The following is a 17,341-nucleotide window of genomic DNA, read 5'->3' as shown; positions in this document are numbered from 1 at the left end:
TTATCCTATGTTATCGGCTGAGATGACCATGTCTTTGCTTTATTACGTCTATATCCCACGTGTTGGTGGTATAAGGAAGTGTTACAAACATACTCCACTTTAATAACACAAGAGGCCAATAGGCCTTAATGTTCACCTGACATTTCATACAAATTAGTTATGTCATTTACTAGTAAATAATTGTTGAACAAGTTCATTTTCGAACTTGTCCGAGATATTTCCAATGTTAGTCTACATACAACGTTTCATTAAGCTCGGTTAATATTTACTCAAGTTATCGTGTTCAAAATGTCTAATAATAATTATTAGTGCAAAGGGAAATAACACCATAAGTTATCGTCGAATCAAGCTGATTTTAAACTCGTTTCAGATCTTTCCAATGTTAGTCTACATACAAAGTTTCATTAAAGCTGACAATGCAAGTTAAAAAATGTACATTTGAGATTTAAAAAAAAAAATTGAAGATTTTTTTTCCAATTTTGCTTCTGAGACAGCCCCTTGCGTTTCTATAGACGGACGGACGCCATTTTTGTTTGAACTCTGCTTGGATACGTGACGCCTACCGACCCCTATATAAAGCGCGTGAATCTACACACGTGCGTTCAGTCATGTACATAAACACCTAGAAGTTGTCTACTGTGTATCACCTACATAAACAAAACCCCTTACCTGTAAATATGTGTAGGGCTTGCTTTAGCAAGCAAACGTCAACTCTTCTACGCTGTCATTTAGGTGTTTCACAAATTGAACTTTCCACACAAATGAATAGAAATCCTAATAATAATCCGTCCACATATCTCCACGTATACTATACCCGATGTACTCGACTGGCCACGTGCACGTGACCACCTGTCCCGAACAAGTGACGCTTCCATATATAAACTACCAAAGGCACACACGTGTACATGTGCGTGTAATAATGTATATTGAAGTGTTTTATTAGGTCGTTTTTGACATATTTTGGGATCTAGTTGAGACAATATTACTCCAATGAAACCTTGTCAGGTGAGTGCAGTGTTTATTTTTAGTTTGCAAATGTTATCTGCTATTAGAATTTCCGTGTTTGTTTACGTTATAATCAAAATGAATCTCGCACGTGGAAAGAAGGTATGAATTCATTCATTACTTTTAATTTAACTGTATAAATCTATATATGGTTCTTAGAAAATTTATTTGAGAAAACATTGAAAGTACTAACCATTTTATTATTATGGCATGGCCTCAGGTTACACGTAAATACGTATTGGGTATATATATATAGTACAGTATGTTACACCTTGAACGGCGAGCGTTCGACTGATCGCACGTGTGTGTGGTTCACGCGCTTTATATAGGGGTCGGTACCCGGTGATGTATCCAAGCAGAGTTAAAACAAAATGGCGACTGCCCGTCCTTAGAAACGCAAGGGGTTGTCTCAGAAACGAATTTTGAAAAAAAAAATACTGAATTTAAATTTTTTTTTTTATCTCAAATGTATACTTTTTAACTTGCATTGTCAGCTTTAAGCTCGGTTTATATTTATTCAAGTTATCGCGTTCACAATGTCAAATAATAGTTACTAGAGCAAAGGGCAATAACTCCGTAAATTACCATCAAAGCACGCTGATTTTCGAACCTCTTCGAAATCTTTCCAATGTTAGTCTACGTACAAAGTTTCATTAAGATCGGTGTATATTTACTAAAATTATCGCGTTCATAAGGAAATGTTAACGGACGTCACACGACGGACGACGACGGAAGAAGACTATCGCAAATGTGCAATAGTATAATAAAGCTGTTATTATAGTCTTCCATCTGCAGCTTGTCGCATGCACTGCAATTGCATGGTGTGACACCAGTGATGACAGTCAATGTGGTCTAGACGCATTATTTGCTTACAATAGACCGGAGACCATATATATCAGGTATACCTGCATGGTATTGACATTACCTGCGTTAGTGATTTTTCTCTGGTGACTTCGGTCTGTATGCGACAAAAATGGCATGATCTATATCAGAGTTACCTCCCGTCGTTTCACTCCGTCAGAAAGGAAGGGAAGTAACTTTGATATACCAGAATGTAAAAACACAGCTACATCAAACAATTTGGTTCTTATAGTGACCAAACGACCAGCTACATCAAACAATTGGGTTCTGATAGTGACCAAACGACCAGCTACATCAAACAATTGGGTTCTGATAGTGACCAAACGACCAGCTACATCAAACAATTTGGTTCTGATAGTGACCAAACGACCAGCTACATCAAACAATTTGGTTCTGATAGTGACCAAACGACCAGCTACATCAAACAATTTGGTTCTGATAGTGACCAAACGACCAGCTACATCAAACAATTGGGTTCTGATAGTGACCAAACGACCAGCTACATCAAACAATTGGGTTCTGATAGTGACCAAACGACCAGCTACATCAAACAATTGGGTTCTGATAGTGACCAAACGACCAGCTACATCAAACAATTGGGTTCTGATAGTGACCAAACGACCAGCTACGTATCGTGAATTTATGTAAGTAAGTTACGGTAATCCCTTCCCACTTTGCACCAATCGTCAACTAAATTATTGCCATTTTCTCGGTTACCTCCCTTTTATGTGATAAATACGTTACTGTCCAGGGGGTGACGCTGGGGTCATTACGACAGGTGAAAAACAACTTCAAACAGATGTACATTGGTAAACACGCGGAGATATTGGACACCATCAATTGTGTAGTTTGGTCATAAATTTAAATAAACTGATTTCGTTTGACAATAGATACAGACCCACGTGTTTGTACACGTACAAGTAATCTTAAACACGATATGCCTTACGTATACTGTCTAATACAGGTCTTAAGCAATGTCAGATAAATGGAATACTTTTCGAAGGTGCCTTTCAGTTCAATGTCGAACACATTCACACGTGTAAATGTCATGAAGATGGCTCTGTCAATGTCAGACACTAATTTGATAGTATTTGTACGTTTGAATCTACAAATGTAATCGTGAAAACGATACGATAACATTATTGCCACTTCCGAAAACTTATACACACGTCTAAACGTATCCTACTATACGTCTTTAAGTTTTGATTTAATTATGTTTAAGATCTCAAATTTCTACCGCTAACCGGAACTATACGATATACATGAACTGTCGTATATTTCAAAATGTGACCCAAACGCTAAATGACGCTGAATATTTGCGGATGCTGTCATACAAGAAGAGAGTGCGAAATTGTTTATTTGTTTTACAAAAGTATATCAGTATTGTCGGTCAAACAAGTGCATATATCAATATATAAAATGTCTTCACGTATCCGGGTCTTTGTGACCGGCAGTCAAAACATCTGTTATTGAATACAGTTATCGTTTGTACACGTCTAAAGAGCGAGAGAAATACATTCTGTGTTACTGCCAACCTCATGACAACATCAATCGGTCTTCAGACGAGAGTATACAGTCTTATAGTGGAATTAGAGATAGCGAAAACACACAAATCAAATTGTTTTCCGATAGCAGGACTTATACAAAATCTAGATGTAATTGTAAGATAAGCTCCGCCTCCGCAGTGACTCTAGTCGATTTCTTGACACTGTCGTATACGTAAACAGTGACGTCTTCATTTGTTGTTTTCTATTGAGTAGATGTGTATTACGTCGTAAGGCATGTGTCCTCTCTGACATTTAGAAGTAAACAAGATTCAGGTCCGTTTACAAGGCAATATAATTTCAATTTAGCCATGGTGATGGACACAGGGAACTGGTACGGATTTTAACCAACAGTATTTAAAACGGTATTTTATGTATATGTATTAGTATAATCGATTTTTTTAACTGTATTATAATACATACTTTTATATAAACGCTTTTGGTTAGAAATTCGTGCTAGGTCCCTGTGGTGATGAACAGCTACCTGCTTATAATTAGTGCGAAATTATCAAGAGCCGAGGATGTGTACCTTAAAGAACTTATACTGCTCATGAGAGCATTCGACAGACTTATACACAGACAATAGTTTCATTTAAAGCTATTTTAGTTCTTATCATACATACTCTGCAGCAATATGCACATGTATTCCATATATATTGCACACGAAACTGTGATGGATTTGTCAAACAGTAACTGATACCTCCTAAAAGTCGTGTTTTCTGGTGATCGGATAATGTACTGATGATCGGATAATGTACTAAATATTGTACACAGATACAACCAATTCATTCTAAGATTATGTCGGGTTTTATAGTAATGTATTGAAATTACTCTTAAGTCATATGTAAATGTTCAGACATCACCCAAGGGGAGTTAACTCTTACTGGTTAAAATACACTATGACGGAAAGGTCCGAGCGCTTTTTCGATTGCCGAATAACTTTCCGATTGCTGTGGACTATTATGTGTACACAACTGGAGAACTAAAATAACTTAAGCTATTTAAAGCATTAAGATATTAGCACTGTGAATGTACTTTATCAGTGCAGGTGATTCGTTTAAACCTACTTCAAGGGAGTGCTTCAAGGGTGCCCTCTATGACCCCAATAATTTGTAACGAATTTTCCTCAAGAGTTTGTAGCCATGATGCTTTCAATAAAACTGAAAAGTATATAAAGTTCGTGTTAAAGTTTTATACAAAAATATGATATAGTTATTAGCGGCAAAAAAAATCGTAAGGATTTTTTAAGAAACAAATAATAATTGGATCTAAGTAATTTCTCTACTGTGTGATATGACATAATAATCAGGGGCAAACCATGTTATTACCTGCTCATTTGTAATACTCACAAAATTATTGACAATACTAAAGAGTGTTACTAATGCACATCACATACAATGATAGAGGAAGGTTGGAGGGGGGGGGCATCTGGTAAGCGGAAAAGTTGACGATGGTTGAAACTTCCTCTAGAGTATGGCTACAGTATACGTATGATACTGGATATTCTAAATACTAACAAATAAAAGGATTCTGACTATCAACTCGTCAGTGATCTCTGGACATCAACTCGTCAGTGGTCTCTGGACATCAGCTCGTCAGTGGTATCTGGACATCAACTCGTCAGTGGTCTCTGGACATCAACTCGTCAGTGGTCTCTGGACATCAACTCGTCAGTGGTCTCTGGACATCAGCTCGTCAGTGGTCTCTGGACATCAACTCGTCAGTGGTCTCTGGACATCAACTCGTCAGTGGTCTCTGGACATCAACTCGTTAGTGGTCACTGGACATCAGCTCGTCAGTGGTCTCTGGACATCAACTCGTCAGTGGTCTCTGGACATCAACTCGTTTGTGGTCTCTGGACATCAACTCGTCAGTGGTCTCTGGACATCAACTCGTCAGTGGTCTCTGGACATCAGCTCGTCAGTGGTCACTGGACATCAGCTCGTCAGTGGTCTCTGGACATCAACTCGTCAGTGGTCTCTGGACATCAACTCGTTTGTGGTCTCTGGACATCAACTCGTCAGTGGTCTCTGGACATCAACTCGTCAGTGGTCTCTGGACATCAACTCGTTAGTGGTCTCTGGACATCAGCTCGTCAGTGGTCTCTGGACATCAGCTCGTCAGTGGTCTCTGGACATCAACTCGTCAGTGGTCTCTGGACATCAACTCGTTTGTGGTCTCTGGACTTCATTTTAGATGACATACCTTACCGAGAGGCCCAATAATTATAGTTTCTTGTGACAGGGTACTAACTTATGTAGTTATCATATATTTAAACTATTCAAATCATTCCACAATTAATTCCTTTCAATTCAACTACAAACCTAGATTTTCTTTTATTGGTTTAATACTTATATTACGTAATACTAGTTCCAAGTTTGTAAAGTCCTATACCGGCTGGTATATGTGTAATAAGTACAGTATAAAAGTTATAATTACACTGGCACAGCTTCGGGTCCATATCCTTAGCATATACAGTAGTGACCAGGTCAGCCCGACTTAATACCGTCAGTATATATATACAGTCGAGTTGTGCAAGAAAATCCCTATACACAAAATCATGTTTGATGTACATACGAAACCACATCCCAGGAATGACTTAATTCCCTTTGTGTGATAAACTTTATAACGACGCGGACGTTTTAAACAATTAAGGACCTCGTATTATACGGATGGAAAGGCGACATACAAAATGTATGTTAATGAAATGTTATCGGGGTACAAATCTGTTTGAAGAAATTAGAAACACTGAAGAAGGTCGACATAATAACAAAAAACCCTCACTGACAACGTGAGGGGCGGGTCAGTTTGGCTTGTACATTGTGTTAAATACGGTCTGACATTCAACTGATGTAACATGGCTGCTTTTCACACCGGAGAATCGGGTGGGGTTCCTGATCAGGGCAATACACAGGAATGTGTATTGCCCCTGTTCTTATACATAATAATGATACTAATAAATCTTTGTAGGGATAGTTTTCTCACCGACAAAAGTAATAACCAATCGTTTATTGCTGATTACACCTGAGAAGGTCAATATTGCACAGACAGGTACATAAGCCAGATACTTTAACACGTTCTAAGTACCTTTTTCGGTGACAGCCTTTCCAATACAGTCGTGGATGGATCCGTAAGTGATCTATTACGGGCCAAAAACATATTGGCTTTGTGTGCACCATGTACATGGGTTACTTTGTGGCCTTTTCATGTGCTGCCAGCTACCAATATAGCAGGATATATCAATACATATACCACTTTTATAGCCTCATGGGCAGTTAACGAAAATAAGGCGTGATATTTTTAGAAATGATATTCTGGGATGTATTTTTTTGTCTACATCTAAACCCTTATCGTCAGCCGATTTTATAACGGAACTCAAAGTCGGTCGTTGGCTTTTAAAATGATTAGCAATATCTTATCACAAAAAGTTAAACGAAAGTATGTAATATATATGTTGAATACATCGTGATAACCCAGTAAGGCTATCCTATATGTGTTAAGTTACCGGCGAACTACAAATCCGCTGATAGGCGAGGGTTGAAGTGAACAGATCCATTTAATTTAGTAAACATCATATTTTAATAAGTTACATACGTTTGCCTATAGACTAAAATAACAGGATAAAGGAAGTAATTCATACACCTTAAAGTTGATGGAAGTAATTCATACACCTTAAAGTTGATGTATTATATACTTTACGAAAACAAGCTTGAGACGCGAATAAACTTTGTAATAAATTCATTGATAGACAATACGCTCTAAGTAGATGCCATATACAATTGTGACAGAAAATAAGCGAAAGGACTAAGGAAACTAGACAAAAATACACATCACTTTATAATTTCAGCTGAATGGAAAAATTATGATCATTCGTTCTCATCTCTGTGGTAACTATCCGTAACTTTAACCCAGGATGCAGGTTATACGAAGACATTCCTATAGACCGGAACCAAATGGAAGTTCCGTTCGTAAAACCTGTGATGTTTATAATATATAGCACGGAGTTGAAATGATTGTGTTTAAATCTTGGAAACACGTTTGATTAAGTCTATAGGAATATCGTTACGGAAAATAAACAATTGACAGAAAGCTCACACCTTGGTCATTAAAAGTTAACCCTTAAGACAAGAATGAGCTTCTTATTTTATAAATCAGTTGTTCAAGTGTAGAGGCTGAGGACCATTGAGTTCGAGCGCCTATAGACAAAATAACGATGAAAGACATGATAGTGTTATATAAAGCATATGGTCTCCATCATTTCTCTGTTTGCGTAGTAATGATTTACATATACCGACAATGTATTAGGAGAGAGGCGCCGTACAACAGACATGTTTACATGTAATTATGTGGAAATGACTGTTTGCAAGTCTAAGGCCTACAATAGCGAGCTAAAGCCTACACAATTTACAATAATCAACAGACGTTTATTATCACCCTTGTATTCGTAATCTGAGGGTCCATCTTTATACAAGGCCGTATGCAGGAGTAAAGCTTGCCTTAGGAATATACAGTCTCGTCTTTATAATAGTAAAACTAACAATCCTGGTTCGCACCGAAGTACTCATGTCAATGAGTGTAATTATTGGCGGGAAATTAAGGTATGTTGTGCTGTTTGGCAAAGCACCACGAGGTTAACCGGAAGTTTAGGTATTTGACTTTGAGAGGGGGTCGACAAGCAACCGGAAGTGCAATTAATGTTCGTCAACAAGACGCAGAGTTATCGTTATCAGCAATCAGTATAATCCATGTAAATAGTCATGCCATTAAGAATGTGGTTATCCATACGATCTGAAAATTAATCGTTAGCTTCCAGTGATTTCGTCAGTGAATAAACATGTAGTTTTTGTTGCGTGCAGCACGGCATTGGGTCACTTTTGAGTGGGCGACGTAGGTAAATATATATGTCGTGGAGGGTCATGTATATTGGTGATCAATCTTACGGGACACCTAGAACAGCTAATCAGGAAATATAACTTGTGTGTCGGTCTCTATAGTAAAGGGTATTTAAATATATAATCTAATGTGGAAAAATACAAAAAGGTCACTCTTATAAGAAAATAACGCGGGTCTATTGTCCAAAAAGTAAACACAATTGTAATGTAAAATTGCAAGTTTTATATCAAGTTGGCGTACTATAGATATGTACAATTTAGGCTCCAATCTCTCTTGTATGTACTATTTCTATAGTTGCCTTTGTGTTGAAATTAAGTGTTACAATTGATGATGATATTTCTGTAGTTACTTCTGTTGTAACTGATGTTGTAATCGTTGACAATGCTGATGTCGCCGTTGGTGTTGCTGCTTGCTAATGCAATGTTGTTTATGGCTGCCATTGTTGCTATAGACGGTGATGTTGTTGAACATAAGTATATCTGCTACTGTTGCTGGTTTAGTTGCAATGTCAATTATCGCTATATATTATTGTTGTTAGTGATGTTCGTGATGTTGGTGATGTTGGTGTTGTTGTAGTGAATACACATATTTTGCTGATACATAAGTAAGACGTACTATTGTTTGTTGGCGTTGTTGGTGTTGTTGGTGTTGTTGTAGTAAATACACATATTTTGCTGATATATAAGTAAGACGTACTATTGTTTGTTGGCGTTGTTGGTGTTGTTGGTGTTGTTGTAGTAAATACAAATATTTTGCTGATACATAAGTAACTACGTACTATTGTTGTTGGCGTTGTTGGTGTTGTTGGTGTTGTTGTAGTGAATACAATTGCTGATACATAAGTAACTACGTACTATTGTTGTTGGCGTTGTTGGTGTTGTTGGTGTTGTTGTAGTGAATACAATTGCTGATACATAAGTAACTACGTACTATTGTTGTTGGCGTTGTTGGTGTTGTTGGTGTTGTTGTAGTGAATACACATATTTTGCTGATACATAAGTAACTACGTACTATTGTTGGTGGCGTTGTTGGTGTTGTTGGTGTTGTTGTAGTGAATACACATATTTTGCTGATACATAAGTAACTACGTACTATTGTTGTTGGCGTTGTTGGTGTTGTTGGTGTTGTTGTAGTGAATACAATTGCTGATACATAAGTAAGACGTACTATTGTTGGTGGCGTTGCTATCATCAATGACTGCGTCTGTTGTTACTGTTGTTGCTGATGTTTTTGTTATATCTGATGTTGTATTTTACCAGTTGTTGATGTTTCTGCTGTTGTTTGTTATTCGGCATTAACTTATATTATCGTGAAATTGTTACACGTGTTGACTATACCACTTTAACCCATGTCTCTTTACTTCTATTTTCACGGTTGCTTCTTCTGTTGTTGCTATTGTGGTTTTTATAGTGGCACATTTTGAAGGCTAGTAAGAATATTTAGATCCATCACTATACGTCACAAGTGTTTGATAGCTGTCTATACAAACCTACCATGCGGTGTAAATTTGCTATACGATACCACTCATTATTATAATATCTACATACATGTATATGCACAACAAAACTAACCACATTCACCACCAAATCACCTGCTGTCATTCCGTGGTCTGTAATTACACCTGCCAGTGACAATACTATCATTGAGCAACTGAATACTCCCGATGGAGTGCCTATATAGCAGGTCAGGGTACTGATATAGGAGATTAACGACATTTCAAAAGAAATGTTTCTCTTCAACTTCTTAGATGTTAACAATATCCAACCGAGACAAATTATAATCGGACTTGTCGCAGATTAGAGACGCATCACTACATCGTAGATACCGAAAAATAGTTTTGGATAATGTTACTGTTCTTATATACTTTAGCACAGAAGGGTATGTAGGAGATGTTTGCATGCAGCTACATTTATGTATGGTATAGCTTATATATGGCCTAAATAGAAGACTTATATGCTTATTAAAGTGAATAGAACAAATACTTTGACGAATAAATAGTTTGACGAATCACAGTATGCAGATATTGCTTCAATAATCAAATTAACTCGGGCATTTAAAGTCATGAAGTGAAAGCAGCGTGTGAAAGAATATTTACTGTGGTGAAAACTACTCGAGTTCCTACAAGAGGCTGAGGGGGACCACCCGTGCGTGCTGCACACGCACTGTTTTCATCGTTTAATCAGGTCGTTTGATAGACTGTTTTGATTACTTACAAAACTCTTCCGCCATGATCCTGCCTCAAAAGCACCAATATTTCCGAAACGCACAGCAATTGCAAGAAAGGTATATATTTATATGTCCACGAACAAGTACTCCGCTGGTCAGAAGTTACAAACCAATCCGGATCCAACGTACCGGCCCCTAACACACTGTTACATATATATGACTTATGACTCTCCAATATATATGTCATAAATAAACCAGTTTGAGCGAGAAATTGTTCTTCCACTCAAGATTGCAAGTGCACCAAAACGAAAGGTCCAGGGAGAATATTACTTGGAAGTTTTTTGCACCTTGTATACGCCCGCTTGATTTGAAAAGCTCTGTGAGTAAATGAGTTAGGAAGGCGGTAGAACTATGTGTATTATATATATCTGTATAGTGTACCGCTAGCTTCCCTCCTATACTCTTCCTCTTATCCCCAGTCTATATATACACACATCGCCTTCTAACTGTGTTTACACTTCGCCGTACGAATTTAAACCACCAGAAGAAAGCAAAGATTTGTTTCAAAACTGCCGTGAGAGGAATAAATATGTAAGCCAAGATTAAGATTGTAGGCCGCTACCTGTTGAAAACACTGACCGGGTATAGTTTATTAGCTGGACGATAAGAGTTTGATATTTGAAGTTTTGACCAGAATGTGGACATGCCTGTGTATGCTTTAACCTATACTGATAACTGTTAGGAGATATAAGATAGGGAGCTCAAACTCAGATAACACTATACACAATACACAGCACAAACATGTTACAAACAATAGTTCGTAAAAGGGAAACTGTCAAACAAAGTAAATATGTCGTATAGGACCACTGTCAAACAACGCGAACAATTCATAGGGCCACTGTCAAGCAAGGCGAACAATTCATAGGGCCACTGTCACACAAGGCGAACAATTCATAGGGTCACTGTTAAACAACGCGAACAATTCATAGGGTTACTGTCAAACAACGCGAACAACTCATATGGCCACCGTAAAACAACACGAACGATTCATAGGGTCACTGTCAAACAACGCGAACAATTCATAGGGTCACTGTTAAACAACGTCAAAATGTCATATAGGATCACTGTCAAACAACGTCAAAATGTTATATAGGATCAATGTCAAACAACGTCAAAATGTCATATAGGATCACTGTCAAACAACGTCAAAATGTCATATAGGATAACTGTCAAACAACGTCAAAATGTCATATAGGATCACTGTCAAAAACGTCAAATGTCAAACTGTCAAACAACGTCAAAATGTCATATAGGATCACTGTCAAACAACGTCAATATGTCATATAGGATCACTGTCAAACAACGTCAATATGTCATATAGGGTCACTGTCAAACAACGTCAAAATGTCATATAGGATCACTGTCAAACAACGTCAATATGTCATATCGGATCACTGTCAAACAACGTCAATATGTCATATCGGATCACTGTCAAACAACGTCAATATGTCATATAGGGCAATTGTCAAACAACGTCAAAATGTCATATAGAATCACTGTCAAACAACGTCAATATGTCATATAGGATAACTGTCAAACAACGTCAAAATGTCATATAGGATCACTGTCAAACAACGTCAAAATGTCATATAGGATAACTGTCAAACAACGTCAAAATGTCATATAGGATCACTGTCAAACAACGTCAATATGTCATATAGGATCACTGTCAAACAACGTCAATATGTCATATAGGGTCACTGTCAAACAACGTCAAAATGTCATATAGGATCACTGTCAAACAACGTCAATATGTCATATCGGATCACTGTCAAACAACGTCAATATGTCATATCGGATCACTGTCAAACAACGTCAATATGTCATATAGGATCAATGTCAAACAACGTCAAAATGTCATATAGGATCAATGTCAAACAACGTCAACATGTCATATAGGATCAATGTCAAACAACGTCAATATGTCATATACGTCAACTGTCAAACAACGTCAATATGTTATATAGGATCAATGTCAAACAACGTCAAAATGTCATATCGGGTCACAGTCAAACAACGTCAATATGTCATATCGGGAAACTGTCAAACAACGTCAAAATGTCATATAGGATCACTGTCAAACAACGTCAAAATGTCATATCGGGTCACTGTCAAACAACGTCAACATGTCATATAGGATCACTGTCAAACAACGTCAATATGTCATATAGGGCAACTGTCAAACAACGTCAATATGTTATATAGGATCAATGTCAAACAACGTCAAAATGTCATATAGGGCAATTGTCAAACAACGTCAACATGTCATATAGGATCACTGTCAAACAACGTCAATATGTCATATCGGGTAACTGTCAAACAACGTCAATATGTTATATAGGGCAACTGTCAAACAACGTCAATGTCATATCGGGTCACTATCAAACAACGTCAATATGTCATATAGGGCAACTGTCAAACATCGTCAACATGTCATATAGGATCATTGTCAAACAAAGTCAACATGTCATATTGGGTCACTGTCAAACAACGTCAATATGTCATATAGGATCACTGTCAAACAACGTCAACATGTCATATAGGACCACTGTCAAACAACGTCAATATGTCATATCGGGTCACTGTCAAACAACGTCAATATGTCATATAGGATCACTGTCAAACAACGTCAAAATGTCATAAAGGATCAATGTCAAACAACGTCAAAATGTCATATATGATCGCTGTCAAACAACGTCAATATGTCATATCGGGTCACTGTCAAACAACGTCAATATGTCATATAGGATAACTGTCAAACAACGTCAACATGTCATATAGGATCACTTTCAAACAACGTCAACATGTCATATACGGCAACTGTCAAACAACATCAATATGTCATATAGGATCACTGTCAAACAACGTCAATATGTCATATAGGATCACTTTCAAACAACGTCAACATGTCATATACGGCAACTGTCAAACAACATCAATATGGCATATCGGGTCACTGTCAAACAACGTCAATAAGTCATATAAGGCAACTGTCAAACAACGTCAACATGTCATATAGGATCACTGTCAAACAACGTCAAAATGTCATATAGGATCACTGTTAAACAACGTCAACATGTCATATCGGGACACTGTCAAACAACGTCAATATGTCATATAGGATCACTGTCAAACTACGTCAATATGTCATATCGGGTCACTGTCAAACAACGTCAATATGTCATATAGGGTCACTGTCAAACATCGTCAACATGTCATATAGGATCACTGTCAAACAACGTCAACATGTCATATTGGGTCACTGTCAAACAACGTCAACATGTCATATTGGGTCACAGTCATACAACGTCAACTTATCATACAGGGCTCTGTCAAACAACGTCAACATGTCATATCGGATCACTGTCAAACAACGTCAATATGTCATATCTAAACAACGTCAACATGTCATATCATGTCATATCGGATCACTGTCAAACAACGTCAATATGTCATATCGGGAAACTGTCAAACAACGTCAACATGTCATATAGGATCACTGTCAAACAACGTCAAAATGTCATATATGGGCACTGTCAAACAACGTCAATATGTTATATAGGATCAATGTCAAACAACGTCAAAATGTCATATAGGATCACTGTCGAACAACGTCAATATGTCATATAGGATCACTGTCAAACAACGTCAATATGTCATATAGGAACGCTATCAAACAACGTCAAAATGTCATATAGGATCACTGTCAAACAACGTCAATATGTCATATAGGATCACTGTCAAACAACGTCAATATGTCATATAGGGCAACTGTCAAATAACGTCAATATGTCATATTGGGTCACTGTCAAAAATGTCAACTTGCCATATAGAGCCACTGTCAAACAGAGTCAACATGTCATATAAAGTCAAACAGCGCGAACAATTTATAGGGTCAATGTCAAACAACGTCAATATGTCATATTGAGTCACTGTCAAACAACGTCAACATGTGACATAGGGTCACTATAGAACAACAATATGTCATATAGGGTTACTGTCAAACAAAATCAACATGTCATATAGGGTCACTGTCAAATAACGTCAATATGTGATATTGGGTCACTATTAAATATCATCAACAAGTCATATTGCGTCACTGTCAAACAATGTCAACATGTCATAAATGGTCACTGTCAAAAAATGTCAACATGTCATATAGGGTCACGGTCAAACAATATCAAAATGTCATATAGGTTTTCGTGCAAATGAACCTTGTAGACTAACATTAGAAGTTTATAATTAGTAGAATATCGGTTAAATGGCGTTTAGCATCAGGGAATATCAAATAATACTAAAAGGTAAAACTAAAATTATAACCGGTTTATTTCAAAAATCAAAATACTTCTTGGAATATAAAACGGGTTCACCTCTAGCGTGCTTATTTCAAAAGTTGACAACTGAATTAATTAATTGACTTAATTCAAAATCTACAACGAGCTTATTTCAAAAGTTATCGCGATATCTCTCTTGTAGGTTATCAAAGATTGAAGGCAATGATCTCTAGGCATAGACCTAAACAAATAAATACCATTTTTGATTGATGACTAATAGTATTGTGGAAATATTAATGTTGTATTACCTTTTGTCAAAGTTGCTCCGCCTCTAATTAATGGTATTTTTTTCTCTATCAAAAACGGAAGCTGACGAATTGGTATTATTCATCAGTTACCAAAGTTACTTACTTTACACCATTACCACCACTGAAAAGTTTGAGCTTCCCAGTTTACTTCAATGTAAAAATATTAAAAGTAATAAATTGCATCCCGAAAAAAAGGCCGTGATACTTTGTCCTTTATGGAATGAAGTACTGATTGCGCGTGCACCAAAGGCAGAACAAGTGCTCTTATTTTATTTTTTGAGTTAATTAGACATACATATACACGATAAAACCCTAAATATTGTTCAAATGATGTTTTTTTTTTGTAATTCTTTTATTTTTCCAAAGTGTCATTTCATCAATACAGTAAATAAATATATAACAATTACACGCAATCATACATACTTCCTCACCAACATTTTTAATTCTGTGATCATTACTAATTCAACTTACTCACTGTGACTTTCTCTCTCTAAATCATACTGGGTTTCAGATAAAAACAAAAACCGAAAAAATACCACATTAGATATGTATATAAAATAGTTTGAAAAATATTTGAAAACAAGAGGCCCAGAGGGCCTGTATCGCTCACCTGGTTTATAATGCCAACTAATGTTCTGAATACAGGTTCATTGTTTCTTTTCTGAAGGAATTTGAATATTGACCTCTAATTCCACTATTGGGCCCTGCCCCTCCAGCCCCAGGGGGTCAGAGCCAAAATTTATACAGGTTCTGTTCCTCTTCCCCCAAGGATGTTTGTGGCCAAATTTGATCACAATCCATGCAGAACACTAGGAAAATTAGCGATTTATAGGATTTACCTCTTTTTCCCCTATTGAGCCCCGCGTCTTCGGCCCCCAGAGGGTCATACCCATAATTTATACAAGTACTGTTCCCCTTCTCCTAAGGATGTTTGTGGCCAAATTTGGTTATAATCCATGCAGAACTTTAGGATATGAAGCGATTTATAGGATTTACCTCTAGTCTATTTCCCCTTTTGGCCTCGCCCCTCCTGCCCCAGGGGGGATCAGAGCCAAAATTTATTCAAGTTCTGTTCCCCTTCCCCTAAGGTTGTTTCTGGCCAAATTTGGTCACAATCCATGCAGAACACTAGGAAAATTAGCGATTTATAGGATTTACCTCTTTTTCCCCTATTGAGCCCCGCCCCTTCTGCCCCCAGAGGGTCAGACCCAAAATTTATACAAGTTCTGTTCCCCTTCTCCTAAGGATGTTTGTGACCAAATTTGGTTACAATCCGTGCAGAACTCTAGGACAAGTAGCGATTTATAGTATTTATCTCTATTTCCCCTATTGGGCACCGCCCCTCCTGCCCCCGGGGAGTCAGAGCCAAAATTTATATAACTTCTGTTCCCCTTCCCCTAAGGATGTTTGTGGCCAAATTTGGTTATAATCCGTGCAGAACTCTAGGACAAGTAACGATTTATAGGATTTACCTCTATTTCCCCTATTGGGCCCCGCCCCTCCTGCCCCCGGGGGGTCAGAGCCAAAATTTATACAAGTTCTGTTCCCCTTCCCCCAAGGATGTTTGTGGCCAAATTTGGTTACAATCCATGCAGAACTCTAGGACAAGTAGCGATTTATAGGATTTACCTCTATTTCCCCTATTGGGCCCCGCCCCTCCTGCCCCTGGGGAGTCAGAGCCAAAATTTATACAAGTTCTGTTCCCCTTCCCCCAAGGATGTTTGTGGCCAAATTTGGTTGCAATCCATGCAGAACTCTATGACTAGCAGCGATGTAAAGGAATTGTTGACGGACGGACGACGGACGGTCGGCGGTGGATCATCGCTGAGATGGAGATTGTAAGATGTGTAATAAACAGAATAGCGTCAAAATAGATTTTTTCATCTATCGTGTGAAAACGGTTGATCGCAGAATGTAAATTGAGATTTCATTACCAGAGGAGAATTATAGTTAAAATATACAAATATTTATCAACATACCTTTGACGCCGTTACACTAGTTACATTTAAATTTTCTTTTTATCAATAATGACCTTTTATCCAAAACAGGCTATGTCACACAATACTTACAAAACATGCCGCATCTTTATTCAGAATTGAAATAAAGAACTTACGAGAGAAAAACGTCATTCCCTATCAAATATCACTTGTACATTTAAACCTGTTAAGAGATTGTAAGTAGGACTTCAGGCTTGGTTAGGCTCCAGCTGTGTTAGGTATCTCATCTTTAA

The 17,341-nt window shown here is 37.4% G+C and overlaps 1 protein-coding gene across 3 annotated transcripts in view; it reads right to left on the bottom strand.

Moving 5' to 3' along the window:
• LOC138324692 (cAMP-dependent protein kinase catalytic subunit alpha) overlaps positions 1-17,341 on the bottom strand; it is a 152,213-nt gene that overhangs the window by 57,241 nt on the left and 77,631 nt on the right. The window contains exon 1 of one of the 3 annotated variants that reach the window (XM_069269738.1): positions 10,517-10,939. The exons of the other annotated variants lie outside the window; for them this stretch is intronic. Within the exon in view, the coding sequence (XP_069125839.1) occupies positions 10,517-10,532 (16 nt within the window). The 5' untranslated portion in view covers positions 10,533-10,939. Of the gene's footprint in view, positions 1-10,516; positions 10,940-17,341 lie in introns of those variants that run through there. 3 annotated transcript variants of the gene reach the window in all.

Source organism: Argopecten irradians, chromosome 6 (assembly GCF_041381155.1).
Source record: "Argopecten irradians isolate NY chromosome 6, Ai_NY, whole genome shotgun sequence".
NCBI classification, from domain to species: Eukaryota; Metazoa; Mollusca; class Bivalvia; order Pectinida; family Pectinidae; genus Argopecten; species Argopecten irradians.
The sequence above is the reverse complement of the archived record's forward strand: the minus strand, read 5'-3'. Positions and strand labels throughout refer to the sequence as shown.